We start from the raw sequence: 14069 nt of genomic DNA, 5'->3' as shown, positions 1-14069 counted from the left end.
CACATGCATAACCGTGCATAACATCTATCTGTCTTCCAAATATGACTATTGGTGATCGCCCGATCCTTTCATAGTGTTCTTAAACCGATAGAAGCACAGTTCTCTCTACATTAATGAGAAATAACTTCGGAGAGTTTACACCTTGGCATTTGATCTCGTGTTAACTTTGGCATTTTCTAAATCGAGTGTATGTATGTAAGAGGTTGTGTTTGGATGATTATTAGATATATCATTAGATTGTCTAAATAAATAATGTCATACAAAGAAGCATAAACCAAATGTACAAATAAAAGCACCCCTTCATAATAAGTCGGTGTTCTATTTACAGATTTATACTTTCAATATGTATTATCATATTGTAGCATGCATGTGTTTGAAAATCATAATGAGATCCAAGAAAGAAAAACAAAAAGGAAGAAAAGTGCATATGTTAAAAATATGAGAGTACATGATGGGTATTTGGGCACTTACTCAGGAAGTATATTAGTCTACTTCTTAAGAAGTTAATAACCAACAACAAATGCAAATTCCAAATATATGAAAGGGTTATGCGAATAACATTTTAAGTGTTCTAATTCAATATATCTCACATAATCCTTAGAGAATGTGGGGAACCGTCGGAAGTTGATTTTACATCCTATAATAAGTTATTAGGCTGCGTTAAGTATATATTCGAAATAAGTCAGTGTTTTATCATAGACACTAAAAGTGTATGATTTGTAATAGGGAATTCGCTTCTTACAAATCACCTATTTTTTAGCAATTTTTTTTATTTGATCAAATATGTAAGAATTAGAACACTAAAAGTATTTGATTCGTAATAGGAACCTTCTACAAATCACCTATTTTTAGCAATTTTTTTTATTTGATCAAATATATAAGAATTGAAAATACACTCAAACTCTCCAAATATAAGAATTAGAAATACACTCAAACTCTCCAAAGAAGTTCCATGTACGTGAGATTGTAGGCTATTAGAAAAGACTATCTTTTGTACTGGGCTATTAAATCGTTGAGTACTCGCCGAATAATCGGTAAGTACTCAGCTCGCTACTCGCTGCTTAGCCGACCCAACTAACAATTTAATCCCCGATCACAATCGGGCTCAAAAACTCCCCCAGTACTCGGCCGATTAGGCCCAATTAGCAGAGTAATTGTGTTCACTATTTCAACTATTTCAATGTTAAACATTGAACTCGACATTTCACCGATTCGACCAACCCTCGATTTTGTAAAGTTCTACACTTTAATCATATTTATTTTAGTTGATTGAGTGTTTTAATTGTTTATTGATTGATTGGGTTCTTAATTGGCTTAATTATGTTGGTATTTCAAAGTTAAATATATTTAATAATTATTTGTAAAGAAATATAATGTTATGAAAAATCGTCCGATTAATCCCCGACCGATTACACTTACTCGCTACTTGCTACTCGCTTGAAGAGCGAGTAGCGACCGAGTAGCGATTTAACTGCACAGCTTTTATATTAGAGTGTGACATAGGAGAGAGAAAAGACTAACTCTCATATTATAGTGTCATATAGGAGAGAGAAATCCTCCGTTGGAGGTCTCTGCTTTAGTGAAAGAAGTCGGTGCTTTATCATACATAGACAATTTTAGTGTATGATTTGTAATAGGGAATTAGCTTCTACAAATCACTTATTTTTTAACAATTTTTTTTATTTGATATGATCAAATATATAAGAATTGGAACACTAAAAGTGTTTGATTCGTAATAGAAAATTACCTTCTACAAATCACCTATTTTTTAGCAATTTTTTTTATTTGATCAAATATATAAGAATTTGAAATACACTCAAACTCTCCAAAGAGGTTCATGTACATGGGATTGTAGGTTATTAAAAAAGACTATCTTTCATATTAGAGTGCCACATAGGAGAGAGAAAAAGTTAACTCTCATATTAGAGTGCCACCTAGGAGAGAGAAAATCCTCCATTGGAGGTCTCTGCTTAGTATATAGACAAGGTTTTAGACCCGGCCATATGGTCGGAATCATTTCTAAAATTCACATCCCTTAAATGTTTGTGAGGAATTCAATGACTGATAATTATTAACATAAGTTTTTAGAGTTGATTTAGCAATGCTTTCTTATTGGAGTTGTATAAAATTTCCTTGTCAGATGTTGATTGAGTTATTAGAGTTAAGGGTTGGAATTCGTGACAATGACATGGCAAGCCTTCGTGAACTTACCATTTCCGAATGTCCTAAGATGGTTACTCTACCATCACTTCATTATCTTCGGTTCTTAAAGAAACTGGAATTTGACAACTGCCCTCAACTTCCATCTTTTCCAGAGGTGGACTATCTTGTTCAATTGAGTGTCTGATTATTACGAAATGTGACTTGCTGGAAGATCGATACAGAAGAGATGGAGGACAAGACTGGATGAAGATAGAGCACATTTTTTGCATAGAAATCGGTGACATATAGTTAGAGAAATAGAGGCCTACACCTTAAAGGTATCAAAACTGACTACTTCATTGAAGCTATCTGTGCAATCTATTATTTTGGAATCTGCATAAAAGATGGTCTACGCAATTTAAATCTTTTTAATGTTCTAATAAAAACATATGTATTAGCTAAACAAGAAGGGTTCCCAAAAGACACAAGGCCACGCCACAAAACTAGCATGCTAATCATTTTTCAACTTGCTAACAAGCCAATTTTTTCTTGACTTAGGCAATTAGGAAAACAAAGCAGCAGGGGCGGCTCTGAGTTGTAGAGGGCCATGTGCAATATTGAAGCAAGCTAGGCCCTCTCTTACACACTAACACTCATATAAATATTTTTAATGTCGGTATACTACATTAACAAAAGAGCTTGTAGGAGAAGAGAAGAAAATGCGAGAGAGATATGGACAACCGTTTTTTTTTTTTCCTTGTTTTGAGCATTCAATCACTTATTGGAGAGATCTCATTATTGGAATTCATTAAGTTAGAGAAACTATAGGAATCTACTATATTTATACTAAAGTTTATACTAAAGCAGAGACCTCTAGGAGAGAGAAAAGTCTATCTCTCATATTAGAGTACCACCTAGGAAAGAGAAAAATCTTTTTTAGATGTCTCTACTTTAGTATATAGACAAGGTTTTAGACCCGGCCATATGGCCGGAATCATTTCTAAAATTCACATCCCTTAAATTTTTGTGAGAAATTCAATGACTGATAATTATTTAACATAAGTTTTTGGAGTTGATTTAGCAATGTTTTCTTATTGGAGTCGTATAAAATTTCCTTGTCAGATATTGATTGACTTATTAGAGTTAGGGGTGCCAACGGGTCGGTTTTGGGTCGGGTTTTAACGGTTTCGGTTTGGATTTTACTATTTGTGGTTCTATCGGTTTTGGTTCTCAACGGTTTTAGTATGAGAATTATAGAACCCAACCCAAAACCATCAAAACCCACGGTTTTTTTTATCTGTTTCGGTTCTAATTCGGGTCTTTTTTATTTATTATGATTATTAAACAATTTCAATCATTTAAACACTAAAACTTGTTTTTATTTTTATTTTTATTTTTTTCTTTTCCTACATGATAATATTTTATGTATAATTAGTGATGTCTCAATAATCATATTAACATCAATCTATGAACATATATCAATCATATACGTTAAAACATTTATCATTCATGCATGTCATAATTTCAAGCTTTGATATAGAAATTAAAATAATTAAATATCTAACCCCAAAAATTTGATTTTTTTTTTTACGTGCATACACATATATTTGTTTCCTCTCGATCGTGTACACGTGCAATCACATATATTTGTTACCTTGATATATTTTACGTGCCCCCGTATTAACTCGCATTATATTTTAAATAAAACATGCAAGTACATGCATCTTACAATTACATCTCACTAATTTTTAACATGAACACTACATATTGGTTTATAATAAGTGCGTGTACCACAATATATCAAGCATGTGTATCCTATATAAATATACATGTGCATAAGTTAATAAAGATAAAATGTGGTTCTATCGGTTTCGTTTCTCAACGGTTTTAGTATGAGAATTATAGAACCCAACCCAAAACCATCAAAACCCACGGTTTTTTATCGGTTTCGATTCTAATTCGGGTCTTTATTATTTATTATGATTATTAAACAATTTCAATCATTTATACACTAAAACTTGTTTTTGTTTTTTTTTTTTTTTTCCTACATGATAATATTTTATGTATAATTAGTGATGTATCAACAATCATATTTACATCAATCTATGAGCATATATCAATCATACACGTTAAAACATTTACCATTCATGCATGTGATAATTTCAAGCTTTGATATATAAATTAAAATAATCAAATATCTAACCCCAAAAATTTGATTTTTTTTTACGTGCATACACATATATTTGTTTCCTTGTATTAACTCGATCGTGTATACGTGCAATCACATATATTTGTTACCTTGATATATTTTACGTGCGTACACATATATTTGTACACGTATATTAACTCGCATTATATTTTAAATCGAACATGCGAGTACATACGTCTTACAATTACATCTCATCACTAATTTTTAACATGAACACTACATATTGGTTTATAATAAGTGCATGTACCACAATATATCAAGCATGTGTATCCAATTTAAATATACACGTGTATAAGTTAATAAATATAAAATATATTAGTTAGTTCAGAATATACACGTTGACATTATTATTAACATTTATGATACACTTGTTTAACGTATTGTTGTAAAATATACATTTAACAACACATTCACTATTATGCTATATATATATATATATATATATATATATATATATATATATATATATATATATATATATATATATATATATATATATATATATATATAAAACTTTTACACATAAAAACATATTTTATATTATAATGTATTAGTTTGATTATCTTAAATGTAATATAATACTAAATTTTATATATCGAAATCATATTAATCGGTTCCGGTTTCAGTTCGAGTACCCACGAGTTTTTTTACTATTCAGTTCTTTATCGGTTCGGTTCTTAATGACCCGTTTTAAATGAGTCTAACTTTTTAGGACCCAGAACCCGAATATTCGGTTTCAGTTCCGGGTAATCGGGTACCCATTAGCATCCCTAATTAGAGTTTTGTTGTATTAGGAAACTTTTCAAGATTAAGAGTTCATGTTGTATTAGGAAACTTCTTATGATTAATTAAGAGTGTCCACATGGCATACCTATGTCAAAAGAATGCGCCACCAAGGAACAGGGGCGGATCTAGGAATGTTAAGCTGGGGGGGTGGGTTGTACTATAACAATGTCCCACCAAAAATATACAGGCATCATCTTTGCTTTCATATTTCCGACAAACATCATACCAAAAAGTAATCATCTTCATTATATTATTCAAAATGAACAAAAACAAATGTCTTCACATAGACACATACTCACAATAGATCTTGACAAGTATAACAAAAGACATCCAAAAATTAAAACATGACACTAATGAAATCGTGACTTGCGAGGTTTCTTATCAAATTCATCTATTACTAACTCTATATCAACTTCGTTAGCAAACTCCCTTTCGATGTATATAACTATGCAATCTGCAAGAAACTTGTCATCTATCTTGTTATGGAGTCGTGTTTTGACAAGTTTCATAGCTGAAAAGGCTCGTTCAGCAGTCGCTGTAGAGATAGGAAGAGTCAAGACAAGACGAATCAATCTATCAATCAAATAATAAATAGTTGACTTTCTTGTTTTAACTAAAGCTCGACATAACTCAGAAATGGTAGAATTTTTTTGAAAACAAGGATGACGAGTCACATCAAGCTTATAATGTTGTAGTTGACTTCTCAAAATAAGTATCTCATGTTTCGTGAAGTCTTCACAATAATATTTCTCGGCGAGCTTGCAAATATCATCAATATGAAAGTGCTTAAAAGCATCTTTCGGATCCAAAGCCGAACTAAGAGAAAGAAGCTCAATTGCCTCCTTAGAGAATCTACTCTTCAACTCCACCAACTGGTAATCTATTACAACATTGAATATATCAACGTGGTAGTGGTGCTCAACTGTAATACAATCATTCTGCTGGCAAGAACGACGTGTACCCGTCATATGACGAGAGCTCATATTAGGAATATCAATGTTATGTTTCTTGCAAAAAGAAATCACATCCCCAAGGAAACTATCCCAACTTGTTCCTCTAAACTCTTGAAGATACTCCTTTGTACTTGAGACTAAACCCATGGCATTTAGAATGTCTTGAGACTTCACTTGCAAGACTTTATATAGTACATTTGTGATTCCCATAGTCTTATGCAATAAACGAAACATAAAGAAAAATTGAAAGTCTCTCATAGTAACATAAGAACCATTAGCTTCCCCACGCATGGTGTTACTAGACCCATTCTTCATGATAAGTTCAAGAACCGTACAAATTGCATCATACATCTCCATCAAGCTACAAATGGATTCATAGTGAGAGCTCCATCGAGTTTCTCCAGCTCGTTGCAATGTACAAACTTGATTAGCACCTCGTCCACTATTAAGCTCACCAATTGCTAACAAGCTTTCAATTTCCTCTTTTCAAGCTTTCTCTAACTCTTTCTTCCTCTTAGGCGAGAACATGGAGATTAACAATGGATGCCAACTTTGAAAATAATAACCAAACATCGGAAACATCTTTAGAAGCCGCAACTAATGCAAGTTGTAGTCGATGCGCAAAATAATGCACATAATATGCATAAGGACACTCCTTAAGAAATAGTACTTGTAATCTATTCCATTGACCACGCATATTACTAGCACCATCATAATCTTGGCCTCTCATATTTCTAATAAGCAAATTATTACTAGCAAGAACTTTGGAAATCTCTTTTTTCAAAGTTAATGCACAAGTGTCTTCAACACCAACAATAGCAAAAAACCTCTCTCTAACAAAACCATCACGATTAACAAATCTTATAATAATTGTCATTTGCTCTCTCTATAAATTATATTGTACTTCATCCACAAGGATACAAAACTTTGCATCACCAAGATCTTCACGTATTTTCTTTCTCACATTTTTGGCAAATATATGCAAAAGTGCCTTTTGAATACCATGTGAACTATACATGGCATTTCCCGAACAATTACCTACTATTTCAGCAACTTTCTTGTTCAACAATTTTGAAAACTCGAACATTGCAAACTCTATATCAACTCGAGGTTTCTTATCAAATTCATCTATTACTAACTCTATATCAACTTCGTTAGCAAACTCCCTTTCGATGTATATAACCATGCAATCTGCAAGAAACTTGTCATCTATCTTGTTATGGAGTCGTGTTTTGACAAGTTTCATAGCTGAAAAGGCTCGTTCAGCAGTCGCTGTAGAGATAGGAAGAGTCAAGACAAGACGAATCAATCTATCAATCAAATAATAAATAGTTGACTTTCTTGTTTTAACTAAAGCTCGACATAACTCAGAAATGGTAGAATTTTTTTGAAAACAAGGATGACGAGTCACATCAAGCTTATAATGTTGTAGTTGACTTCTCAAAATAAGTATTTCATGCTTCGTGAAGTCTTCACAATAATATTTCTCGGCGAGCTTGCAAATATCATCAATATGAAACTGGTAATCTATTACAACATTGAATATATCAACGTGGTAGTGGTGCTCAACTGTAATACAATCATTCTGCTGGCAAGAACGACGTGTAACCGTCATATGACGAGAGCTCATATTAGGAATATCAATATTATGTTTCTTGCAAAAAGAAATCACATCCCCAAGGAAACTATCCCAACTTGTTCCTCTAAACTCTTGAAGATACTCCTTTGTACTTGAGACTAAACCCATGGCATTTAGAATGTCTTGAGACTTCACTTGCAAGACTTTATATAGTACATTTGTGATTCCCATAGTCTTATGCAATAAACGAAACATAAAGAAAAATTGAAAGTCTCTCATAGTAACATAAGAACCATTAGCTTCCCCACGCATGGTGTTACTAGACCCATTCTTCATGATAAGTTCAAGAACCGTACAAATTGCATCATACATCTCCATCAAGCTACAAATGGATTCATAGTGAGAGCTCCATCGAGTTTCTCCAGCTCGTTGCAATGTACAAACTTGATTAGCACCTCGTCCACTATTAAGCTCACCAATTGCTAACAAGCTTTCAATTTCCTCTTTTCGAGCTTTTTCTAACTCTTTGTTCCTCTTAGGCGGAACATGGAGATTAACAATGGATGCCAACTTTGAAAATAATAACCAAACATCGGAAACATCTTTAGAAGCCGCAACTAATGCAAGTTGTAGTCGATGCGCAAAATAATGCACATAATATGCATAAGAACACTCCTTAAGAAATAGTGCTTGTAATCTATTCCATTGACCACGCATATTACTAGCACCATCATAATCTTGGCCTCTCATATTTCTAATAAGCAAATTCTTACTAGCAAGAACTTTGGAAATCTCTTTTTTCAAAGTTAATGCACAAGTGTCTTCAACACCAACAATAGCAAAAAACCTCTCTCTAACAAAACCATCACGATTAACAAATCTTATAATAATTGTCATTTGCTCTCTCTATAAATTATATTGTATTTCATCCACAAGGATACAAAACTTTGCATCACCAAGATCTTCACGTATTTTCTTTCTCACATTTTTGGCAAATATATGCAAAAGTGCCTTTTGAATACCATGTGAACTATACATGGCATTTCCCGAACAATTACCTACTATTTCAGTAACTTTCTTGTTCAACAATTTTGAAAACTCGAACATTGCAAGGAAGCCTCCACAATTCTTTGATTTCTTTTGACTCATCATGGCCTCTAAAAGGAAACTCTTGTAGTGCAAGCATCCGAATACATTGAACAACAGTTCGGAGTAAGATCTGATTATTTGCAATAGCTTCATTAAAAAGTCTATTGATAACACTATCTATATGTCGAGAAGGATTCATTAGATTCTCACAATACAAGGTTGCCGACCTATGTGGAGAACAAAGGCCACCTTCATGTTTTAAAAAAGGACATTGCTTCCCACTTTTAACTTTCCTCCAATTTTGAAACCCATCAATGGTAAACACCGGATGCTTCGGAGGATTGGTTTCAAAGAGAAAACAATATAAACAATATGCTCTATCCTTGTAGAGTGATTACTCTAGCCAAGGAAATAGTTTGTACCAATTAGTGTTGAACCGACGTCCTTGCTTTCCAAACATAGTCAATGGATAATCTTTTTTGTTCTTATGAGCCGGTCGACAAGGTCCCATTCTAAGATAAGCTACTCGGACTTCATCTCGCTTAACAAGCGGATATTCATATATAGCAATACATTTACCCTGATCACATTCAAATAGAGAAGTGACATCAACTTCCATAGGTGTAACTTCTTGAGCTTTGGAAGAATGTTCAACTCCAACTCTTTGGACTCGAGAAGAAGGTTCAACTCTTTCAATTTAGACAACTTGAACTTTGGTAGGACGTTGCTCATCCCCATCAAGTTTTGAATTATCAAGAATAGATGTTGAAGTTTCACCACTTTCCAGTTTATCATCTTTTCGCTTATAGAACGATAGAAGAGTTAATGGTCTTTTGGGCACTTGATGATGCGACATTGTAACCTAAGATATTAAATAGTTATCAATATACAATAGATAGAGAAAATAATTATCATTGGGTGTTATCACATCATCCACACAATCTAAAATTTCTAATGCATAAAACAAAATCCAATTCAAACAAATAGTTCTATTGGTGTCACTAAATCCCTAGACAAATAAACAAATTCATATAAACAATTTAAATAAATTAGTCTTAACTAAACTAATGTCTAATGCACAAACATTTAAACAACTAAACAAGTATCATAATAAGTTAATAAATTGAGAATAATTGAACTAAAAAATTCACCTTATGAGAATAATAAGAGTTTGCAAGAGTTGAAGAAGTGAAGAACCGAAGAAAAAAATATGCAAATACTGAAATACTCCCAAGACTGAGATACTACCCGTCAGTGCTGTCACCCGAGAGGCCGAGAGTTTAGACTTTAAAAGTTCTGACTTCTGACTTCTGAGTTACCCGAGAGGCCAAGAGTCGGAGAGTTTCTCGCTGTTCGTTATTTCTTTTGAGCAACTTCTAACTATGTTCGTTATTTCTAACTTTCTAATGGGCTGGGCTAAGTTTGTTGGGCTTAAATTTCTATTTTGAACATTACTTTTTTTTTTTTTTTTTTTAAGGAAAGTTTGGGTGTGCTGCAGCTAGGGGTGTAATACGGGGCGGGGCGGGTCAACCGTGGGTCAAATAGTGATGGGGCGGGCCGGGGCAGGCTAGGGAGTACAAATCCAGTGGTCCCCGACGGGGCGGGCGGGGCGGGTTGAAGTGTCATGTCTTAGTACCATCACCCGGCCTGTTAGGTTTCAGCTTATGGGGTGGGTTTTGGGCGGGTCATCCGGGTCGGGTGGAAATTATCATTTTAACCCAATTTCACCCAAAAAAAACTTTCTAATTATGCAAATAATATATTTCCAATTCACAACATAGAGAAAAAAATTGAATAAATCAATAAAAAATAAACAAATATAAAAAAACTTGAACTTGAACCCAAAACCATATCTGTAAATTTGAAACGTATTTCTCGTGATTTACCATTTGTAAATTGATTATTTTTCATAGCATGATAAAATGAAGATGAGAGTGAGGATCTATGGTACAAAACAATAAAATATAAACTAAAAGAATTCGAAATTAATACAAGGATGAATGATTCATCTTCTCCAAAATTCGAAAGTTGAATTTGAACTTTTGATATTTGTCAAATGTTTAAACTTGAATATTATAAATTGATGTTGAACTCATAAGTTTGTGTTTATATTTCCCAAATATAAACAAAATACAAAAATATTAGATTTAGAGTCTTGAAATTGTGCGGGTCAACGACTTTTGACACGGTGTGGGTCGGGCGGCTTGACGGGTCGGATTTGAGCATAGAACCTACACCCATAGCCCGACCAGCGTAAAAACGGTGGTGGGGCGGGCCGGGTCTGTTTTCAGGTCAGTGCGAGTTTGGGTGGTGGGTGAAGACCCAACCGGATGATGGGTCAACGGTTTTTTTTTACACTCATAGCTGCAGCCCACCCCGCCTGGATCCGCCCCTGCCTAGGAAAGAGATTATCCACATAAAATGTACTCTGCTTTAATATAGAGAAAGAGGTGATAATAGATAGTAGATACTAGATTGGGTATAAGTTGACTCTGTTTATTCGCTGCTTACTTTTTGGTTGGGAAAGGAATTCTTAAAAACATGATTTGAGACTAGTCTTTTGGGACCGTGTCTGAACTGAACTCCGAATTGATGGAATGTAGTTATTAAGGGGCTATTTTAAAAGGATATGATAAGAAGATCCAAGTCCTTACTGTATAACACCAAATACCAGCTAATGCTATTTCTATGTTCTACAAGTCACTGCATACTGTGGTTTCCAGACCAGCATTGCTGCATTCCTGGCAACCGCGTTCCATCAAATCGTCCTATTGCCAGTCATTTTACATCATGCATGAAGCTTCCAAGGGATCGCATTGCATTTAAACGATGTAACGGCAGCTTATGCATCTGTCTCAATCCAAATGTGTTCTAGAAAAATGATAAGAGTGGCCTTTGTTGCTTACAAGTTCCAACTTCCACAGCTAAGTAAATGGCCCTACATTCTCCATTATAGTTAGTCACCATTAACATCCCCTGAAAATTGCCTTAACCTTCGCCTGATAATCACTGAAACTGATGTGCTGATGCAAGCACCGCCCAATACCAGGATTGCCGCCTCTTAAGGATCTCCAGAATCTCATTTTCCCTCCAAAACATAAATCCCAACACTTTAGGCATAAATGCCTCTCTCCCCACCAATGGAAGCATTGTGGGCATTGGATTCTGTATTATCTATTTTTTGGTCATTTTTTACTGTCTCCAAGTTGATTTTTTTCTTGATATGATCTTTTTTCACTTCATCTTACTCAATTTATGGAATAGTACTTCAGTATACAAAGAAGAACGAAATTGACTTTCCATATCAAGACAAAGTTTGAGGATGTTTGTGTCTCCATCGATACAGAATGGTGATACCAGGTGAGTAAGACCACTTACCAAGAAAAACGTAGCACTTGAATCACTATTCACCTTGATAGAAGTCCTACTCTTACCAGCAAACTTTTGATATAATTGGAGATGCCAAGGCAGCCAAGTAACATTCTTCTGCTTGTACTGACTCTTGAGTGTTAAATATAAATGGCTATATATCTAATATCTTTTTTGGCTCCTAATCCTGGTTTTAACGGCATTTTATAGTTCTTTCTAAGTCAGACCAAGCATCAAGATTCATTGACATTTCATAGGAGAATCTCAACTCGAAATCACACGAAGTCTAATTTCGAGGTCAACATGTATAGAAAATATTAATGAAAAGTCGGTCCATCAAATACTGGTGTCCAACTAGAGATTCATGTACATTTTAAAAGTCAACCTTAATAAATTGATAGAGCCATGTTAGTAGTGACTAATTTGTTCGAAGGAACTTTACAAACATACAATCAGGAGGAATAGACCAGCTATTACAACTATAAGACGCCAAGGAAAACAAGAAACAATCCACATTGACCAAATATCTTATTCCAAAATATCTCAAGTGCTCTATATATTAAAAATTTTGGTCACTCAGAAGTCAGAACCTTCCGGAGGAGGAGAAGTGGGAGAAGAAGTGGGAGGAGAAGGGAAAGGAGGGGTTAAAAAATATCCAGTTCTTGGGTTTGTGTTTGCCCCTGGATCCTCATAGTCCATTGCTTCCATCATATCTCTTGGGAACTCTGTTTTGTCCTGAAGAAATCCATAAAAACAAACACAGCATTATGATTTTAAAACTTTGTGGGAGTTCGATTATGTTTTGAGCAAAGTTTCAAAATAATAAATTGTAGAAAGCTGTACTACCATAAGAAATTTAGAGAGGCTAGGTGGGTTAACAACTTAACATCAGCTCATCAATAGACACCTATGGAGTAAAAACTAATACTAAGTTCTACTTGGTTTGGATTTTAGGACACGCCCGAGTCTCAAAGAGCAAACTATGCAAATGTGGAATGTCTTAACTCTTAAGAGTCTAAATTTATGAAAGCTTGAGTTGGAGTATGCCATGGTGACTATTTCATAGAAATTTATTTCAAAAGTAAGGCAACCCAATCCTACAAAATTTATACCAAATTTTGTCACACTTCCAATTAGATGAAAGCATGCAATAGTACTGTATAACACGAAGCAAGTAATTGTAATTTGACTTTGTTTAACAAAGAGAGATGAAGCACCTGAAGTACGAAACTTGTACCCTCATGTGTCTTTAATTTTCTGCCACATCCTACAAAATGAGATTGAAAATCAGACAAGAAAAGGCACAAGAGCCCCAGTTAACTTTTATCCTTAAAATGGAATGAAAGAGAGGAAAGTGTAAAGTGTTGTACCTTGACAGAAGCACATAGACAGAACAGAAAAAACAAGAAGTGTTGTTAGAAAGTAGGATCTACCCATTGTTTCTTCTCCAGTTTCCTCAGATCTGAGAGCCCAAATTTGTACTTGAGTGGGCAGTGTTTAAAGTAGATTTTTTTGCTTTATGTTGAGAACAAAGAAGTGGGAATGTAGCTGTCTAAAGCTAAAAGCCAGATCCAAGTGGATCTATATAGATTGTTTAATGGGGATGGTTATATGAAATTCACCTTGTAATGACTCCAAAGTTACTCCATTTCTAAAAATGGACTTACAAGATAATTGGACGACTAATTTTTTGTGGAGACATACATCACGTGATGGAGAACACCCTCATAAAAAACCAGTTCAATTGAATATGTTTAACCTAGCTTGTCGAAAGTTGTTATATTATGAAATTAAAAAAAAAACTAGGCCGTTGGATAATTTTGTAATTTTCTAACTGATTTTTTACAAGTTTGTATATTTTTCAAATGAATTGATTTTTTGTGAGAATGATCTCTATAGAGAATATCTCCACCAAAAATCAACTTCTAATTCATTGTATTTA

The 14069-nt window shown here is 34.1% G+C and overlaps 3 protein-coding genes across 3 annotated transcripts; all 3 read right to left on the bottom strand.

Annotated features, from left to right (window-relative positions):
• Nucleotides 1-5487: 5487 nt before the first annotated feature.
• LOC147480377 (uncharacterized) lies at nt 5488-6447 on the bottom strand. Its single transcript, XM_086578632.1, has one exon. The coding sequence runs from the start codon at nt 6445-6447 to the stop codon at nt 5488-5490; it is 960 nt and encodes a 319-aa protein (XP_086434758.1).
• A 529-nt stretch (nt 6448-6976) lies between these two features.
• On the bottom strand, nt 6977-8566 carry LOC147480376 (uncharacterized). The gene has a single exon (XM_086578630.1). The coding sequence runs from the start codon at nt 8564-8566 to the stop codon at nt 6977-6979; it is 1590 nt and encodes a 529-aa protein (XP_086434756.1).
• Nucleotides 8567-12622: 4056 nt separating this feature from the next.
• On the bottom strand, nt 12623-13654 carry LOC147480375 (uncharacterized). The gene is made up of 3 exons (XM_086577904.1): nt 13498-13654; nt 13345-13394; nt 12623-12862 (listed from the first exon to the last, which is right to left on the bottom strand). The coding sequence occupies exons 1-3, from the start codon at nt 13562-13564 to the stop codon at nt 12704-12706; spliced, it is 276 nt and encodes a 91-aa protein (XP_086434030.1). The 5' UTR covers nt 13565-13654; the 3' UTR covers nt 12623-12703.
• Nucleotides 13655-14069: the final 415 nt, after the last annotated feature.

Source organism: Coptis chinensis, chromosome 8 (genome assembly GCF_015680905.1).
Source record: "Coptis chinensis isolate HL-2020 chromosome 8, ASM1568090v1, whole genome shotgun sequence".
Lineage (NCBI taxonomy): Eukaryota > Viridiplantae > Streptophyta > Magnoliopsida > Ranunculales > Ranunculaceae > Coptis > Coptis chinensis.
This window is presented reverse-complemented; position numbering and strand designations above follow the sequence as displayed.

Bases quoted from the DNA above. Each gene is read 5' to 3' on its own strand.
- LOC147480377 (XM_086578632.1), bottom strand. From the start codon at position 6,447: ATGGAGATGTATGATGCAATTTGTACGGTTCTTGAACTTATCATGAAG.
- LOC147480376 (XM_086578630.1), bottom strand. From the start codon at position 8,566: ATGACAATTATTATAAGATTTGTTAATCGTGATGGTTTTGTTAGAGAG.
- LOC147480375 (XM_086577904.1), bottom strand. From the start codon at position 13,564: ATGGGTAGATCCTACTTTCTAACAACACTTCTTGTTTTTTCTGTTCTG. The intron at 13,395-13,497 runs GTACAACACTTT...CTCATTTTGTAG, and splicing joins GTCTATGTGCTTCTGTCAAG to GATGTGGCAGAAAATTAAAG. The intron at 12,863-13,344 runs GTGCTTCATCTC...GGATTTCTTCAG, and splicing joins GTACAAGTTTCGTACTTCAG to GACAAAACAGAGTTCCCAAG.